At 39.6% G+C, this 16,493-nt stretch overlaps 2 protein-coding genes across 6 annotated transcripts; one reads left to right on the forward strand and one right to left on the reverse strand.

Annotated features, from left to right (window-relative positions):
• The first annotated feature begins 331 nt into the window (after positions 1-331).
• LOC147314465 (putative E3 ubiquitin-protein ligase HERC6) lies at positions 332-9,172 on the forward strand. 2 transcript variants are annotated; one of them, XM_086261416.1, is made up of 23 exons: positions 332-574; positions 1,285-1,435; positions 1,539-1,615; positions 2,064-2,291; positions 2,387-2,478; positions 2,557-2,684; positions 2,916-3,070; positions 3,193-3,248; positions 3,330-3,421; positions 3,549-3,608; positions 3,713-3,809; positions 3,898-4,078; positions 5,123-5,274; positions 5,497-5,616; positions 5,748-5,846; positions 5,956-6,126; positions 6,364-6,510; positions 6,691-6,857; positions 7,024-7,090; positions 7,171-7,241; positions 7,408-7,591; positions 7,981-8,083; positions 8,238-9,172. In XM_086261416.1, the coding sequence occupies exons 1-23, from the start codon at positions 358-360 to the stop codon at positions 8,471-8,473; spliced, it is 3,051 nt and encodes a 1,016-aa protein (XP_086117542.1). In that variant the 5' UTR covers positions 332-357; the 3' UTR covers positions 8,474-9,172. The 2 variants fall into 2 exon arrangements, with proteins under 2 accessions (XP_086117542.1, XP_086117543.1); XM_086261417.1 differs by lacking the exon at positions 332-574 and adding an exon at positions 816-949.
• Positions 9,173-10,907: 1,735 nt separating this feature from the next.
• On the reverse strand, positions 10,908-16,258 carry yif1b (Yip1 interacting factor homolog B (S. cerevisiae)). 4 transcript variants are annotated; one of them, XM_086261420.1, is made up of 8 exons: positions 16,081-16,258; positions 14,554-14,656; positions 14,187-14,316; positions 13,936-14,040; positions 13,609-13,745; positions 13,193-13,348; positions 13,004-13,097; positions 10,908-12,071 (listed from the first exon to the last, which is right to left on the reverse strand). In XM_086261420.1, the coding sequence occupies exons 1-8, from the start codon at positions 16,100-16,102 to the stop codon at positions 11,916-11,918; spliced, it is 903 nt and encodes a 300-aa protein (XP_086117546.1). In that variant the 5' UTR covers positions 16,103-16,258; the 3' UTR covers positions 10,908-11,915. The 4 variants fall into 4 exon arrangements, with proteins under 4 accessions (XP_086117546.1, XP_086117545.1, XP_086117544.1 ...); XM_086261419.1 differs by having other exon boundaries at positions 16,066-16,258; XM_086261418.1 differs by having other exon boundaries at positions 16,057-16,258.
• Between the last annotated feature and the right edge of the window lie 235 nt (positions 16,259-16,493).

A 16,493-nucleotide genomic window follows, 5' to 3' on the forward strand; every position in this document is an offset into this window, starting at 1 on the left:
CACAGTAGTTTATTTATTTGGTATCATCCTCCTCCACATTTATTCGTGATGCCTTCAAGTTCAACCTCGTAAAGTGGAGCACTTTTTGGTTTTGCATTAGCTGCTTTTGGAAAGAACAAATTGTGCACCCTGTAGCCTAGAAATCTGTATTATATTAGTTAATTAATTAAATAATTGCATTAATGACAGTTTTAGACACGGTAGCCCTTATGAAAAAAAACATACAATATGCGACTGAATGGTCGATTTCTTTACGAGGTGACTCTAATATCTCCGACAACCCTCGAAGGCAGCATCAGCTGAGCTAAATTGCCATCACAGAGCCCTCAAGGTCCTCATTTGAGTCCAGGTGAAGACATGCAGCTCTTCTGTTGGGGAGACAGCTCCAGCGGACAGTTCGGGTCACAGGGGGCCCCCAGCCCCGTGTCCTGGACCGTCCCCGGGGTTGTAACTAAGATCTGCTGTGGGGATCGGCACACTTTATTTCTTAATGCAGACGGGGACATGCTGTCATGTGGGCACAACTCTCAGGGACAACTTGGACGACAGAAGAAAAAAAATGGAAAGATCATAGGTGAGTAGGCTGTTTAGCTGTTTTCATTTAAAGGAAACAAAATAATAAAACAAAATATTATAATTTTATTATTTGATTAATTGCTTTCTTAGTTTCTTTTCACGGGTATTTGGACATATTTATTTAAGGTGTGATTTGACCGTGTGGCGCAGGCTTTTAATCAGATACTGCGTCCTTAAGAAGCGATAAATCATCTCCGGAACACTTACTGCGTAAATAAAACTTAATGCGTCAAGTTTCAGTTTCGTTTCAGTGCTGTCGGTGCAGACAACGAAAGTTAAAACCTAAGAAACTTCAGAGTTGCTAGATGTAGCAAGAAATATGAAATATGACGGAAGCGCGAACACGGACAGTCATATAAATCACGTGCAAAATGTAAGAAATAAATAACAGGTTTATATTATTGTCTCATATTATTATATATTTTTGATACATTAGCATGCATATTGTATGCATGTATGTATGTACTGTGAAACCTAGAAGCTATAACTGGCTTTAACCCAGAGAAAGCGCAGGTAAGTAAGGTAAGCTGTTTACTGCTTTGCAACACTATAGATGAGAAGCTTTGCACAGGTTTTAGCGGATGTCCCAAACTTCCCTGTTTGTCTTTGTTTATGATTAAGTTCTCATTAGGCTGAGGCTACTGTAGTCAGACATGTAATGTGATCCAGCTGACACGTTTGTGTGCAATTTCTGTCGTTCTTTCTAAGCTCAAGTGGAGGGGCTGGGCCGTGTGGTGGCGATGGCTTGCGGTCAGGACCACTCTCTGGCTGTGAGTGCATCTGGACACGTTTTCTCCTGGGGGGCAGGAGAGGATGGACAGCTAGGGTTACCAACACCTCCCAACAGTCACAGACCAAGGTAATCACTCATTCAGTGACACATGAATAATATGCACAATTATCACCTAATTGTTCAAAGCTTTTTGCCACATTTTTACGAATTGTTGTCCATCATCATGCAGCAAGGTGCCTATCCCACTGCCCATACCGATAATTCAAGTTGCTTGTGGAAACTCCCATTCCCTGGCCCTGACTAAAGGTAAGACACAACTTTGTGTGTTCATATGGAACAAGGGCGATAACAGTTTTCCCCACACATGATGACTGATGATGAATTTTTCCTTTTTTAAAGTGTCTTTATCCGTATTATAAACCCAGCTTGCCCTAAAAGTGTGACGTATATTCTTTCACGTAGCTGACAGTATTTGAAGATATTTCATTGTCCAGAGGCTCATTTGGCAAAGAGAGTCAGTCCATTTAAACTCCAGCACTTTATCCAGCAGTATATCAATTAAAAGGCCATAACTGCGCCTGAATTTCTAATTTGATTTACATAATTCTCACTTATATAACGTATCCATGCATCCTATTTATTCTACTTCTAAGTAAAATATTCTGTGGTGGTTGAGGAATAATAATGTGATAAACTAAATTAATGATTTGTTTGTTAATTGAACATTTTAAAAACACTTTTCACCTCTCTCCAGGAGGCGATGTCTTCTCGTGGGGTTTAAACAGTCATGGTCAGCTGGGCCTGGGGAAGGAGGTGCCGGTGCAGGATACACCCGTCATAATTTGTGCTTTGGCTGGAGTAGCGGTAACCCAGATTGCAGCAGGAGGGACCCACAGTCTGTTCCTTACCCTCGCAGACCTGGTGTACTGCTGTGGGGCCAATAAATGTGGTCAGCTCGGGGTTAACAGGGTGGATGAGAAAGGTAGAGCAAGTTAGTGACTCATAAACTTAGTGTATATGTGTGTGGCATGATTTGAAATAAAACACACTACTTTTTATCTGTTTCTGCTTTAACAGGCAGGTTCAACATCTGTATGGTGCCTGCGCTCAGACCTCTAAGTGTCTCCTTCATAAGCTGTGGAGAGTCGCACTCTGCTGTGCTGACAAAGGTTTGACTTCACTGGTTCATCCAGGTGACTCCAACCATTGATTAACAAAGTAAAAGCTACGGTTGTTTTGCTTTGCAGGACGGTAAAGTTTACACTTTTGGAGACGGAAGCCAAGGTCAGCTCGGTCACAGCACCTCTGCTAATGAAGTGAAGCCCAAACTGGTTGCAGGTGTGGATGGTCCTGCTTCCCAGATTGCATGTGGCAGGTAAAAACCGGGATGTTTTGTTTTTAATATAAGCACCACCATGGCTACCATCATGATCATTTATAGCGTTTCACAGTCTGTGTGCTAAAGATCCCCGTTGTGTTGTATTGTCAATGTTAGCTAGAACGCACTTAAGCATAGAGAAAAGTGCCTGGGTGGATGAGGTGTGTTTGATGAAGCAGTTTGAGTGCTATTTAATACCCACTCCATGGACTGTTTTTGGTCTGCCAGGCATCACACTCTGGTTTTGGGCTCTTCTGGTCAGCTCTGGGCTTTTGGCAGTGGAGCTAAAGGTCAAACTGGAAATGGGCACAATGGTGGCAGTCTGACTCCCACTCTGGTTCAGTTTCCATGGACCACTGACGATGCAGCAGCCATGCCCAGTGGTATGTATGCGTGTTAGATGTTGCTAGTAGGATTAATAGTTCAGAATCTCGAATGTAAATTAAGTTTGTGCTTTATAAATTTTGAATGTTTAGATGAAATTGTTTGATTTTTGTTTAAGCAGACTTGAAAATAGCTGCTGGGTGGAACACAAACTTTGCTTACTCTTCACCTGCAGAGGTAATCAAACACCTACAGCTTTAACTGCTCACAGAAAACAGGTCACTCTGCCTGCTCACTTCTTCTCTCTTTTATTTTAAGAACTCTGTTCACAAACAGATAACCGGACGTCTTGATGAGACAAAACTCCAAGAATGGCTGATGATGGAGCATAGTAATGTGGAGGCAAAAAGGTAATTCATCATCATTCTGGGATTTTTAGATTTATGTGACTGCAGTTTTAATATTAGTTATATTAAATATATGTTCAAGATCTTCACTGTCTCAGTCTCTGCTGATGTTTCTTTCTCTTTGCGACAGAGAAATAGGATCGATGTTCCTGACAAGTTCAAGTCTTGTTGCAAGTTTCACAAAAGCCAAGTAAGTCCTTCACTGATGGTTTTGTCTGGGTCGGGGTTAATCTAGAAATGTAAGATTTAAGGGTTGACTGGTTGGTGCTGCCGCTCACCTCTGTTTGATATCAGTGGGTTTCCACTGGAAGCAGGCGACTTAACCGTGGACCTGGAGGCCGCTAGCCGAGCTTTCGACCAGCTGTTCACAAGACAGTGGATCAAACAATCAGTTAAGAACATTCTTTAAACAATTTGAGATATGACGACTTTTTTTTTTAAACTTGTGATCTCATACAGTAGGTCTCCTTTCCATGCAGGTAAACTTGGTCCCTCTGTGCGACTTGCTTTACCTGTCAAGAACTGCATTAAAATCTCCAGAGATCATCCTGATTCTTCTGACCTGCCCGCTTCTTCAAGAGGACTCTAATGTCATGAATACAGTTCTATCTGTGGCCATCACTATAGCAGCGATGTCAGACAAGACTCTGGAAACATTAAGTAAATGACTTTTGTCACAAGATTGGAGAACAAGCTTGTTAGTCAACCACTCGTTGTCAGGTTTATGCTGTAAATGCTTTAAATCAGTGGTCCCCAACCTTTTTTGTGCCACGGACCAGTTTAATGTCAGACAATATTTTCATGGACTGGCCTTTAAGGTGTTGCGGATAAATACAAAATAAAATGATACGGCTGATACGAGATGGTCCCACCTGGGAGTAATGGGGGGTAATGACACCCGAAGTGTGTTGCTTATGCTCAGTCTGCTCCGCAATTTTGTTTTGGTAGCTGTAACTGCAGAAAACCCTGCTTCACACTGTTCAGTCAGATTAGAAAAAAACTAAAATAATGTAAGTTATAAATTTTTTTTCTGTGTGGCCTGCTACCCCAAAAAATAAAATTTATTCATAACACATGGGGAAAAGACCCAGGGAAACACAGTTAATGATGAAAACCATAAATTTCACACCCGAGCCTCAACTCTCGCGGCCGGGTACCAAACGACTCACGGGCTGTTAACGGTCCATGGCCCAGGGGTTGGGGACCGCCGCTTTAAATTAACACTAATTAACACTATTGATATTTACTCTTTAAACTCTTTAATTAAAACAATTTTTTTTTAATGTTAAAATGTAAGTACTGTTGTTATCCATGAATTTTCAAATTTAGCATTTAATGAAACAGCATTAGTTGTAGTTTTTTTTTTTTTTTTTAAATGAGATGCCAAATATAGTTATTTACTTTCATTCCTAGACAGAAAAAATGTTTTAGTAGTTGAATGTTAAATTCGGTTTATATGCATAAAAAGTAACAACATATGACAGGCGGTCTAATAAATTGGTTTAGCCCAGTATAATGATCGAGTTTACTGTGATAACTTTAAAAGTATTTATTCAATGTAAGACACTGTTTTGTTTTAAAATCTCTTCAGTTTGTATAATAAGTTATTTTTTATTGCTAAATAATAGTTTTGGAGATGTTAGAAATCCAATTTATGCAGTGTAAACTTAATATTTCTTTGTATGTTTTTTGTGTGTTCTGCAGAAAAGTGGTGGAGTTCACTGTCCCCCTCGATACTGATGAAGCACATCATGGTCTTCAAAAAGGCTCTCGCCTTCATGCTAAAGAATGGCCTCTTACAAACACACAACCCAGGAGTCAAATTTATCCTGGAAGCCCTCAAGCTGCTATACAAAGTCAGTGCTGTGTGCTTTACTTCTGTTTTTTTTTTAATGACCGTTAGATTTTGGGTATGAAATATTGGTTTCAATTAACAGATCAACTGGAATCTCTTGTTAGTAAAATATGATCAGTTCTAATAATTGAAAGTCTTGAGATAGAAAAACTGTTTAAAAAAAAAGTTAACAAATGACAATATTGTTTCTGTTTTCTTGATTAAAAAATATATTTTTTTCCAGGCAAACAAAGCTGGAAAGTCCTACAAAGTCCCACTGAGCACCTTTTATGTAGAAGAAATCACAAATGCTGTGCAGCTTGACACTGACATCATGCTTTGGTGGCAATTCTCCAAAGAGGAGGTAAAAACAAACAGTACAGTAAACTCAAGTGCTTCAAATAAACAATGTGTCCATTTGTCCAGTATGGATTTCACTTTCTGTCAGACTGCTTTTTACTGATATTCATTATTAAATGACCGATTGTCTTAAAGGATGACGTGAACACACCTGCCATCTTCTGTCGCTACCCATTCCTTTTGACCCTGCTTCACAAAGTGGCCGTATTTAACTTCTGTGCAGCCACAGTGAAGGTAGAACGTGGATTCAGATTTCACCCTTTTTAACCATCTGCAATTACACAGGAACTGATTTCTATCTTTTAGCAGATTTCCTTCTAATTGGGTTTTTTTGCACTTACAGAATGTGCATCAACTCGCTCATCAAGCAGCTTTGGTGCCCCATCAACCGCATGCCCCAGACTCTCCACCTGCCCCAGTCTTCCAGCTAACCCTGAGGCGATCTCACCTGGTCGAGGACACCTTCAGACAGCTCAGTGCAGCCGACCACTGTGCATTCCAAAGGGAGCTTTTAGTAAATATGAAACTTTACTTTTACTAGATTGCTAGAGCTAGGGTTAGCACTGTTGGCCAGCAGTGTTTCGTTAAAGTGTAAAAGAGGACCCAAGTGTTTAGATGAATGCCCATAAAATTACTTTAGTAATTCGATATCGATAAGCAGAAGAGAATGGACATGGGATTAAATAAACTGCTCTATAAAATCACGAGTTGCAGAAACTAACAGAAACATGATTTTTTTTTTCTGTCCTAGGTGCTGTTTGTGGAGGACAGGAAGACAACAAATGTCAACAAAAGGGACTTTTTCCTGCATGTGTTTGATGAGCTGATGGCTCCAGAACCAGAATCTGAAAGGTTCATATATAATGAGAGCCAGACTGTGGCCTGGTTCCCTCCCAAGGTAAGACCAATTATGGAAAAAACCTACATTAATAATCTATGTGCTGCTTAAAAAAATAAAGCAGCAGATTAAAAAAATAAATAAAAAAATTAATATAGAGAGATATAGATATATGATCAATTTCAGATTTAAAATGGATTTTTCTGTATCACAATTTCTTTTTATTCACCGACCAAACAGCCAAAAGTAGAGGAGAAGACTTACTTCCTGTTTGGCGTTCTGTGTGGCCTGGCTCTCTACAACCACAACATTATCCACCTGCGCTTCCCACAAGCTCTGTTCAAGAAGCTGCTCAGGGTCAAACCTACGCTGGACGACATGAAGGAGTTTGACCCTGTGCTGGCAGAGTAAGACAGACTTAAAAACACACAAGTGAAACGCGTTCTTTCTCACATGACATGACAAAAGAAGTTTATTGATACATAGATATTTCCCGTGCGTTTAACCTCAAATACACTGAAAATAGTGCTAACAACAGTATCAAAACATTCATCAGTGCTTTTGTGCCTTTAGGTCTTGGAGGATCATCTTAGAGGACTACACCCCTGATGTTGTTCAAACGCTGGACACTACTTTCACTGTAAGTTTACTAAATCATGTGTTTCGTGTCTGTTTTTCTTTCACACTTTCTTCATCTGACAGAGTGATTATCTGTGGTAGGTGTCCTGGGCTGGTGAGACAGTTGAGCTTGATCCAAATGAACCAGGAAAACTTGTCACCGGGTCAAACAGGTGTGTATAAACAGTCTACACAGCACTCCTTCTCTGCCATCTAACAGCTACATCCACGCTGTGCTCCCTTCTTTATAGTTGCAACATGCCATTACACTGGCTGGGATGTTGCCAACACTATAAATCAGTACTTGTATACTTTTAAATGGGTTTTTTTCATCAATAGGAAAGAATACGTAGCTGCCTTTGTGAACTACGTCTTCAACAAATCAGTGGAGAGAGTGTTTGACGAGTTCAAGAGAGGGTTTTTCAAAGTGTGCAACATGGACGTGGTGGACTTCTTCCAGCCAGAGGAGCTGCAAGCAGTGATGGTGGGCCAAGAAAACTACGACTGGGAGGTGTTCAAGAAGGTAAAGAGATATAAACTTGAAGAGAGCCAATATTGATGCTAAGATTTTTATTCATAATCTGATTTGTTTTTTTTAATTCACCATATTCTGAATGAGTAATTTTCCTTGCCAATGCAGGATAGTTTAGCACGCTATGCTATGAATTCCCTAAAACACCTGAACCATATGTGTCACCATAGTTCAGTTTGACCAAAAGAATACAAAAGAATAGCTGACTGTGTGCACACTTGCAACGTAACATAAATCAGGAATTAAATTTAAAGCTTGCACTCTGCTTATGAAATTAGCAGAGTGACACCACTGACACCTAGTCTGGTGCCAGTGGGATTAAAAAAATGTAAATGATACACATATTTCATATATGTCCTTATTTTTATGTTCCCAAACAGAACACATTTTATGAAGGCGAATACCATGATGAGCATCCAAATATAGTGGTGTTCTGGGAGGTGTTTGAGAGCCTGACAGCAGAGGAAAAGAAAAAGTTCCTTTGTAAGTATTTCATCATTAGGCTTGCTGACATTTCCATTTACGTCTATCAGTTTTAGCTTACTTGACATGTGTTTCTTGATGTCCTGCCAAAAATTTGTGTAACATTTCAGATTCCATTTTTCACTTATCCTCTGTTATTTTCTTTCATCCTCAGTGTTTCTCACAGGCAGTGATCGCGTACCCTTCCTGGGAATGGAGAGCATCAAGATGAGAGTGGCTGCGCTGCCCGATGCTTCTGAACGCCATTTGCCTGAATCGCTTACCTGCCATTTCCTGTTGTTACTGCCCATCTACAGGAGATACCCAGTCGAGAGGACGATGCGCACAAGGCTTCTCCAGGCTATCAATCACAACAGAGGCTTCCGGAAGAAGCAACGCACCACAGAGTGAAGCAGCAGGGGTTTCGTTGTAAAGAGCCCATCTTAGCATCGGTTATTTTTCGGCTCTTCTTGCTTTACAATCTGTGCTATTAATTTTGAGTGATATTTTTTATTGTTATTACAATTTTTTTTTTTTTTTTTTTTTTTGTGCTTTTAAAATGAACACAAGCTTAAATCTTCAATAAATACAGTGCTTAGCAAATTTCTTACACCGCCCAGTTTATGGATTAAACCACAGTATTGGTAATTAATAAAATAACCTTTTAATGGTTCTGTAGTGGTTAATCCACCACTGTGCACAAGCTCTCAAAATTCTGATTTGTAATGCTACAAAATAACCATTGTTATCTGTGAATTTTCAGATTCAGTTTTGCAAATAAGCGTGTCAGATTTGTTATTTTATTTATTTTATTTAGTTTCAGGGGTTGAATTGTATCCTCAGAGAAGTCCTGTGTGCCCGCTCAAATGTGGGTAAAAAACATGAACCCACTTTGTTGTCTGCCTAAGAAATAACAGTATAACGTTTAGTTGTAAACAAGTTTTTGACAGATTTCTATAATATTTGTGTAAGAAATTTGTTAAACACTTCATGTCATACCTACTTAGAACATACTTAGATTAGGAAATCACCTTTTCTTGCATTTGTACCTAGTAAATCATCTTAATAAATTCTCTGCTATGCTGCCTAGTATTTTATTATTTTTGTATTATTACCACTTCTCTGGAGATGAGTTACACTCTGACACAACTCAGGACACTACCTCTGCTCAATAATGAGACACAATAACAGTACCTTCATTACAGTCAATATATATGGTTACAATAATAAAACTGAAAATGATAAATTACTTGACTCCTTAGAAGAAAGAATTATCTTCTGGCTCTCCAAATACACAAACTCAATCCTCTTCATTGGTGGAGACTTTAACATCGCTTTAGGTAATATGGTTGATAGATGGCCTCCAGGGCAGCAGTCTTCATACAGTACAAACTTTACAAATTTCATGGGAAAATGTAATGTTGTGGGTATTTGGAGAGAAAAATTTCCAGATGATAGACTCTTTACTTGGCGCAACAGGATCCAGGATCCTGTTGCAGGAGCAATTCACATTAACATCCAAATGCTTACACTGGATAATATACCTTACAAATTCTCCTATTTGAAGTTAAATAATTCCTTACTAAAGGATTCTTGAGAAGATATGGGAGTCAAATGACTAAATTGAGGAAGAAGTGATCAGCAAACCTCGGAGGAAGATTTTACTAGACCTTCAAAATAGATTGGACGGTTTATACCGACGCAAGGCTGCGGGTGCTTTTGTAAGATCCAGGAAGAGGTGGCTGGAGGAGGGAGAACAAAATTCTGCTTCCTTTTTCAGGCTTGAAAAATACAGATCAAAAACAAACTCTATTCATCAACTAAATATTAATGGCATTGTCTCCTAGGCAAATTTTTGTGCCAAATTCTATGCTAAACTGTACAACTCAAAATATAATGAGGACACTATTTCTCAATAATATTAAAAACCTAAAAACTATTGATGTGGACGATAGGAGTCATTGTGACAGCCCTCTGATGGTGGAGGAAGTTTCTAATTCCATTTCTGCACTTAAGGCCAATAAATCTCCCGGCACAGAGTTTTACAAATCATTTTCTAATCTCCTGGCTCCGTTCTTACTACAGGTTTTCAAAGAAAGTATAGAGAATAACACCCTCCCTCCTACTCTTACTCAAGGTCTCATAACACTTATTCCAAAAGACTCACTTTTTATTGAGACCCATCTGTCTGCTCAATAATGACTATATGGCTTTAGTACTTGTTAACAGAATTTAAAGAGTTCTTGAGACACAGTCAGGCTTTATGAGAAATAAGCATATTTCTAATAACATTAGACTAGTTTTGGATTTACTTGATTACTCTGATTTGGTACCAAATCAGATTTCCATGTATGTCAACTGCAAGTGTCCAGAGTGAGGACAGACTGAGGGACCCACTGCTGCACATCATCTGTGAGGCTTTGCACCCCTGATGATCCACCAGGACAAACTCAGCAGTGTGTGAGGAGGAGGAAGAGCCAGCAGCAGCTGACAGATGGAGAGAATAGACAGACTTTAATGTTCAGAAACCTAAAGTATGTATCAGCAGCAGAATGGAGCTAAAAATAAATGTCCATGTTTTTTTTTTTTTCAGTTATATGAAGCTTGGAGTATTTTGGATTAGTAGCACTGCTGTGTTTGTTGCATCATCTTGCTGTAATTGTTTGTATGCTTTATATATTTTGAGGTAAGTTGATCTATAGTGTTACATCATATTCTATAAGGATGTTATGTGTTTGGATACTTTCTGCCCAGTTTGACCCATTTAGCAGAAGTCAGCCTGTTTAAGGCTCTGATATCTATTCTGTAGGTATGACTTTCTCACCCAATAAAGGAATATGCAATATATCAGCCAACTCTTCATTTTATCACACACAGTTATCACATTTTAATTATTAAATAATGGTACAGAAATAAGGCCTCATTCTGTATAAGAAAAATTACCAGTACCGGGACCGTACGAGGGAAATTTCTTTTGCAGTTCATCTGATACGATAAAATTACTTATTATATTTTCCAGTGTTATTGTTTGTTTTTTGCTAGGGAGAAGAGTATTTATTTTTGTTATGAGAATCAAACTGGTTAACATTCATAGGTGTTCTCAGCAGTGTGTCTTTTTTTTGGGGGGGGGGGGGGGGGGGGGGAGCAGGGTGAATTATACAACATATATATTTTCAGAATCAATACAGAGTGTGTGAACAATGGGGGTTAGGCATTATATGACATTTCTAGACGAGCTGGGTAACCCTGGTTTCCAGATAGATGTTTTTACTCATGTTGCTGGACAATTACAGCCATTAAAAAAAAAAAAAACATTAGAAGGGGAAAAGCTTTCATCGTCCAAACGTTCAAGCAGAGCCAGTTGATCATTTTCAAACCCAGATTTGAGTTCTTTTTATTAAGTGGACGGTCTGTCTGAGGTTACCGCTTTTTCTTGGCTCAGAGATATCGCTCATGAAACATCTGCAATAATACTCTTGCTGTACACAAACATACATACATACATACATACATAAATACTCCTAAAAAAAACAAAACAAAAAAAACATAATTAAGCAGTAATTACACAGTAGAAAAAAAGAAACTTAAAGCCAATTGCTCTTGCTACAAAATTGCGAAGACTTAAAAAAGGCAATGCTAATGAAATGGCTGTGCTGTGAAACGGCGGTAACGCCTCGCATCTTCTCTAAGTCGTCTTGTAGCGTGTTGTTCAGCTCCACACGTACGTGGAGTCTTCATGTCGCTGTGTGTTTCATCCAAGTCCAGCTTCTTTGATATGTATGTTGTGTTTATTTTCTTTTTTCAAATTTTAGTCAGGTGAGATGACGAGTTCTGTGTGCAAGTGCTGGAGTTTTTATCTGACGAGGTGGAAAGTGAGCCAGTACATGAAAATGGGCTGTGCTGCTGCTATAGCCATGGTGAGGTACATCCTCAGTTGGTTTCTGGCTCCTCTCACTAGCTTCCCTTCTGCTGCTGCTTCTGACAACAGCTTCAGACGCAGAGTGCGTATCTGAGGAGAGACAAGCAAAAGATATTTGAAAACGTTTTATTTGCAGCTCTAGATTTTTTAACCTGAGCATCCACCAAAGCAGCTTTGCAAAAAGACAAATTTATCTTATACTGTCTTAAACTGGTGGGTTATACAACCCCCTCAGTTCAACTGTCGGACACAAAAACTCTTTCAACGCCTCTTTCTTTAACACTCATCTCCCTAAATTGTCTTTTTCTTCTGACTGGCTGCTCCTTGCCTCACCAATGCAAACAGCACGCATTGTGCTAAACAGAAGTCAGGGTGGAACAAGAGTACAGGAAAAACAAATGATACAAAAAAACTTGAAGGCTAAACGTCTGACTCAAAAGGATTATTGCAGTCTCTGAAACTTCGGCCACGTTTAACAACAGCACCCCCAAGTGGAAAAAACTTAAGTCTGCAAATTACCTGACCTGTCTAACTTTTTATCTTTAAATATGACTACCCCAAGTTTCAGGAAGTTATGATAAAAAAAAAATCACAAGGAATTTATTATTATTATTATTATTGTTGCGATTATGTACTAAAAAATACAGAAGGATGCATTTGCACAGTTTGACGTGAGATCTATGAACCTTTAAGGCTTTCTGACATGTGTTCAAGCCTATAACCATCTTCAATAATTTTTCAAAAATAAAATCTGTACATCCATCCATCCGCTTATCCTTTTCAGGGTCGCAGGGGGCGCTGGAGCCTATCCCAGCAGTCATAGGGCGAGAGGCGGGGTACACCCTGGACAGGTCGCCAGTCTGTCGCAGGGCCAACAAACTCCACACAGAAAGACCCCGGTCTGATGGTGGAATTGAACTCAGGACCTTCTTGCTGTGCAGCAACAGTGCTAACCACCGTGCCACCCTAAAATCTGTACACTAAAACAAAATTACTAAACGTAAGTAAATAATTTTACTCACCATGAAGACAAAGATGGCAGCACAGCACCACAGCAGAGACAGATAATATGCCGGCTTCCCAAACAAAAGGCCCGCCACTAAGCCTACAATCATCCTACAGAAACAAAAGGAGAGATATACACATTTAAGGCATGACACTGACAGATTCAGAGTAATAAAAGGCAAACAATGACACCAATTGGTACATACCCAACATATTTATAGCCAGCAAAGGCCAGCAGGTCTATAGTGGTGAGGTCTGTGTTTACAGTGACAAGGTAGAGCGACAGGAGGACCACCAGGACTTCCATGATTAACCACACCAAAGCTGAGCTTGCCTGAACTCCCAGCAGCTCTGGTGAAAACCTGAGGAAGTCCATAGAAATAACAGAGTCCATAGAAATATAACAGAGAATACTCTAAATCCTTTATTATGAACCTGTGGTGATGTTCTCCATTTTTGGCTTTAAGGTTTGAAAAGGACAGCCTTTAAGAAAATGAAATGGCTTAAACCAGAAACACATAAAACTACAAGTCTCCAAAAAGTGTTTAAGATGGTCATAACCGGAGCTTAGGGTCATACTCAAATGTGCATCACTCTGATAAAAACATGGATGCAGATGTACCTGCTCTGTGTGCCGAGGGCCAGTCCGGCCACCAGGATGTATGTGATGAAGCCCATGGTAGGAATATAAAGATCGGGAGCGTTCACATCAAAGCGCGGAGCCACAGGAGTGTCCTGCTGGTAGCTCACCTCCCAGTTCTGCAACATACATGATCACACACTTACTTTCAAACATGTAAGACCCAAAATAAACATGTTTTTAAATATTTGGGTCTATGTGAAGATATCAGGTTTCTTCTTTTATCTTAAATATTTATGGAAAACCACAAGCAATCTCTACACATATCCACCAGAATGATTGACATTTAGTAGGTGTAAAGAGACTCACTTCGTGCATATATGGGAAAACTAGAAGGCCCAGCTTCTTCCCGACGTACACTGTGTCCACAGCAAAGTAGTACTTTAGCTTGGAAATTGGGATGAATCTATCCAGCTGAAACAAGCAAGCATGCGGACATGAATACGAGGCTCTGACTAACAAGGGCAATCACTGCATTTATTCTACCATTATTATGAGATTAAACATGAGCAGGATTTTACTGGACTCATTCCTGTTAAAAATTGGTGAGCTGCTCTTACATTCTTGTCAACCATTTCTCTCCCCTGGGATGCCAGCGAGCTGCCATATGCCATGGCCAGATTGGACATGGGCTCTGACAGGAGGGTCTGACCAGGAAATCCTGCAGTTTGAGGGCCGGCCTGCTGGTTCCTGCCAATGTGACACAAGACAGGGGATCAGCTCGGTGAACATGATGATCTAATCAGCAAAAGCAATATTTACAACACATGCAAGCAGAAGACAAAAGACATGAGCTCGATCAAGTAAAACATGAGGTGTGGAATGTTGTCGCCCCCTTCTGGCACTGAGTGTATTTGTAAAAACACAGTCAAAGGCTTCTTCTTGAGAAGGAAAAAACAGCTTCATCCTCATTGGCAGGAGTCCCACCTGTATCCTGCCTGTGGTCCAGGCCCAGCTCTGCTCGTATCCTCAAACAGCTGACTGCCATCTGGACTGTCCCCTGGACTATTCCTTAGACGCATACTGGGCTCTGTGTAAAAAGACAGAGTTTGGAGAAGGAGAAAACACTCATGATGGATATCCTTAAGGGTAATCAATCTGTCCAGTTAGAAAACATGAACTATTGTGAACCCATTTCACCTGTTTTGGTGAATACAGGTGCAGTGGAGAGACATCGATAAGAGAGCCCCTAAAAAAGGGGTTTTAAAGAAAATTCTGCATTTAACTGGGGCCAGTGAAGTGACTTCAGTGCAGGGGTAATATGCTCAAATTTCAATATTAGTGTAAAGACACTGGTTGCTGTAATTGGGCCAAAATGAATCCGTCTTTCTGATGATTTGGATAATCTTGTAAATAAAGCGTTACAGATGCATGGACTAATTTCTCAGAGCCAGTTTGAGATCTGGATTTTCTAACTTTTACTACTACTACTACTTTCTTAAAAGTTTCGAGACATCCAGCAATTATGAAGAGGTGTTAGATCAGAGGAAAAAGACAGGTATAACTTTGTATCATCTGCATAACAACAGTAAAGTATATTATTATTATTATTATTATGTATGATAGCAACAACTGGGATCGTGTAAAAGTTAACAAGTAATTGACTAAGAACACCCAAAGTTTTTAGACCACAGTGTGCTGTTGAAGATGCTGGTCTGAATTAGCTATAAAGAGAACTGTTAAGGAAAGTACACGTCTATTTACACAAAATAAATTCATAGTATGAAATCTCAGTACAGAAGACAGTCTTTTAAGTCATTTCCCTGAAGTATTATTCATATAATCAGACACTTATCACAAGACCTGATTACTGCATCCTCAGGCGCCTACTGCTTGTTTAGACCTTGTTTTCCTCTCCCGTGTAAAGAGCAGCACACGGAAAAGAGAAGTCTTAAGAATGAAATAAAGAAGCTAAAAAAGTGAAATAAATATGTAAATATTACAAAACTGTTCTACTTTAAGCAAGAAAGCAAGCTTCTTCAAGAGGGCCCCCTCTGCAGTGGCTTGACACATTTTTTAAAAGCACAAAAATAACACTGTACATTCATTACTAATCATTAAACTGATCAGAGTTCAAATAAGCACTGTTTACTGCAAGCTCTGGCTCCTAAACAAACAAAGCTCAGCATAGAGGGAGCAAAAAAAGACTCCGAATAAGTAACGTCATCAGAGGGGACCGTTAGCCAGCCCAGCCCGTGCAACGGGAGACGAATTAGCTAGTTAGCAGTGTCAACACATATTGTCGGCGCCTATTATATAATTAAAGCTCTTTAATTAAAGTTGAAAGTTAAGCTTAAATTCACCGTTTAACTGTTTAACGTCAGCAGGTAGTCTCAACCGGCTGATAAGAGCGAGCTAACAGTAGCCAGCATCAAATGTGTGCATGCACCCGGCAAACGTATGAACTGAGCTAATGAGAAAATTACGTACGTAACTTACGCTGTCTGAACCCACTTTGAGTTGCAGTATAATCCATTTTAGAACAAGCAGGCGGTAGCGGCAGCTGTCAAACAAGCGACACTACTCGAAGTTGGTACTAGTTAGCGAGCTACACTGGGGAAGCTGTGGTCATTCATGAAATTTTACACGGAAGTGAATACGCTCTTCTTCTTCTTCTCTTGTAAATGTAACGATGAACGGACGTGAGAGGTGAACACCGCCGTCTGCTGTGTCGAGGTTTCTTCACGTCTATGCCCACGATAACGTTTCTATTGGTTTTTGCTTTGCTGCATTAATCATGGGCGACTGTGACTGTGTTAATAACCTTCTACACATAATAGCACATATTTATCCAGTATGTTTATTTTAACAGTTTTAACAGTGAGTAACAGATAATTATTTTGACCATAGTCTTATGAAGTAATTAT

This window comes from Aulonocara sp. 'chitande type north' Nkhata Bay, linkage group LG14 (genome assembly GCF_057382095.1).
Source record: "Aulonocara sp. 'chitande type north' Nkhata Bay isolate Kocher_YH1m ecotype deep benthic linkage group LG14, A_spYH_male_GT1.1, whole genome shotgun sequence".
Lineage (NCBI taxonomy): Eukaryota > Metazoa > Chordata > Actinopteri > Cichliformes > Cichlidae > Aulonocara > Aulonocara sp. 'chitande type north' Nkhata Bay.

Excerpts from the sequence above, each read along its gene's own strand:
- LOC147314465 (XM_086261416.1), top strand. The coding sequence starts at position 358 with ATGCAGCTCTTCTGTTGGGGAGACAGCTCCAGCGGACAGTTCGGGTCA. Across the intron at positions 5,617-5,747 it reads GGCAATTCTCCAAAGAGGAG|GATGACGTGAACACACCTGC; the intron begins GTAAAAACAAAC and ends ATTGTCTTAAAG. Across the intron at positions 7,242-7,407 it reads CTTGTCACCGGGTCAAACAG|GAAAGAATACGTAGCTGCCT; the intron begins GTGTGTATAAAC and ends TTTCATCAATAG.
- yif1b (XM_086261418.1), bottom strand. The coding sequence starts at position 16,102 with ATGGATTATACTGCAACTCAAAGTGGGTTCAGACAGCGTAAGTTAC. Across the intron at positions 14,317-14,553 it reads GGACCACAGGCAGGATACAG|GAACCAGCAGGCCGGCCCTC; the intron begins GTGGGACTCCTG and ends TCACATTGGCAG. Across the intron at positions 13,349-13,608 it reads GCCCTCGGCACACAGAGCAG|GTTTTCACCAGAGCTGCTGG; the intron begins GTACATCTGCAT and ends GGACTTCCTCAG.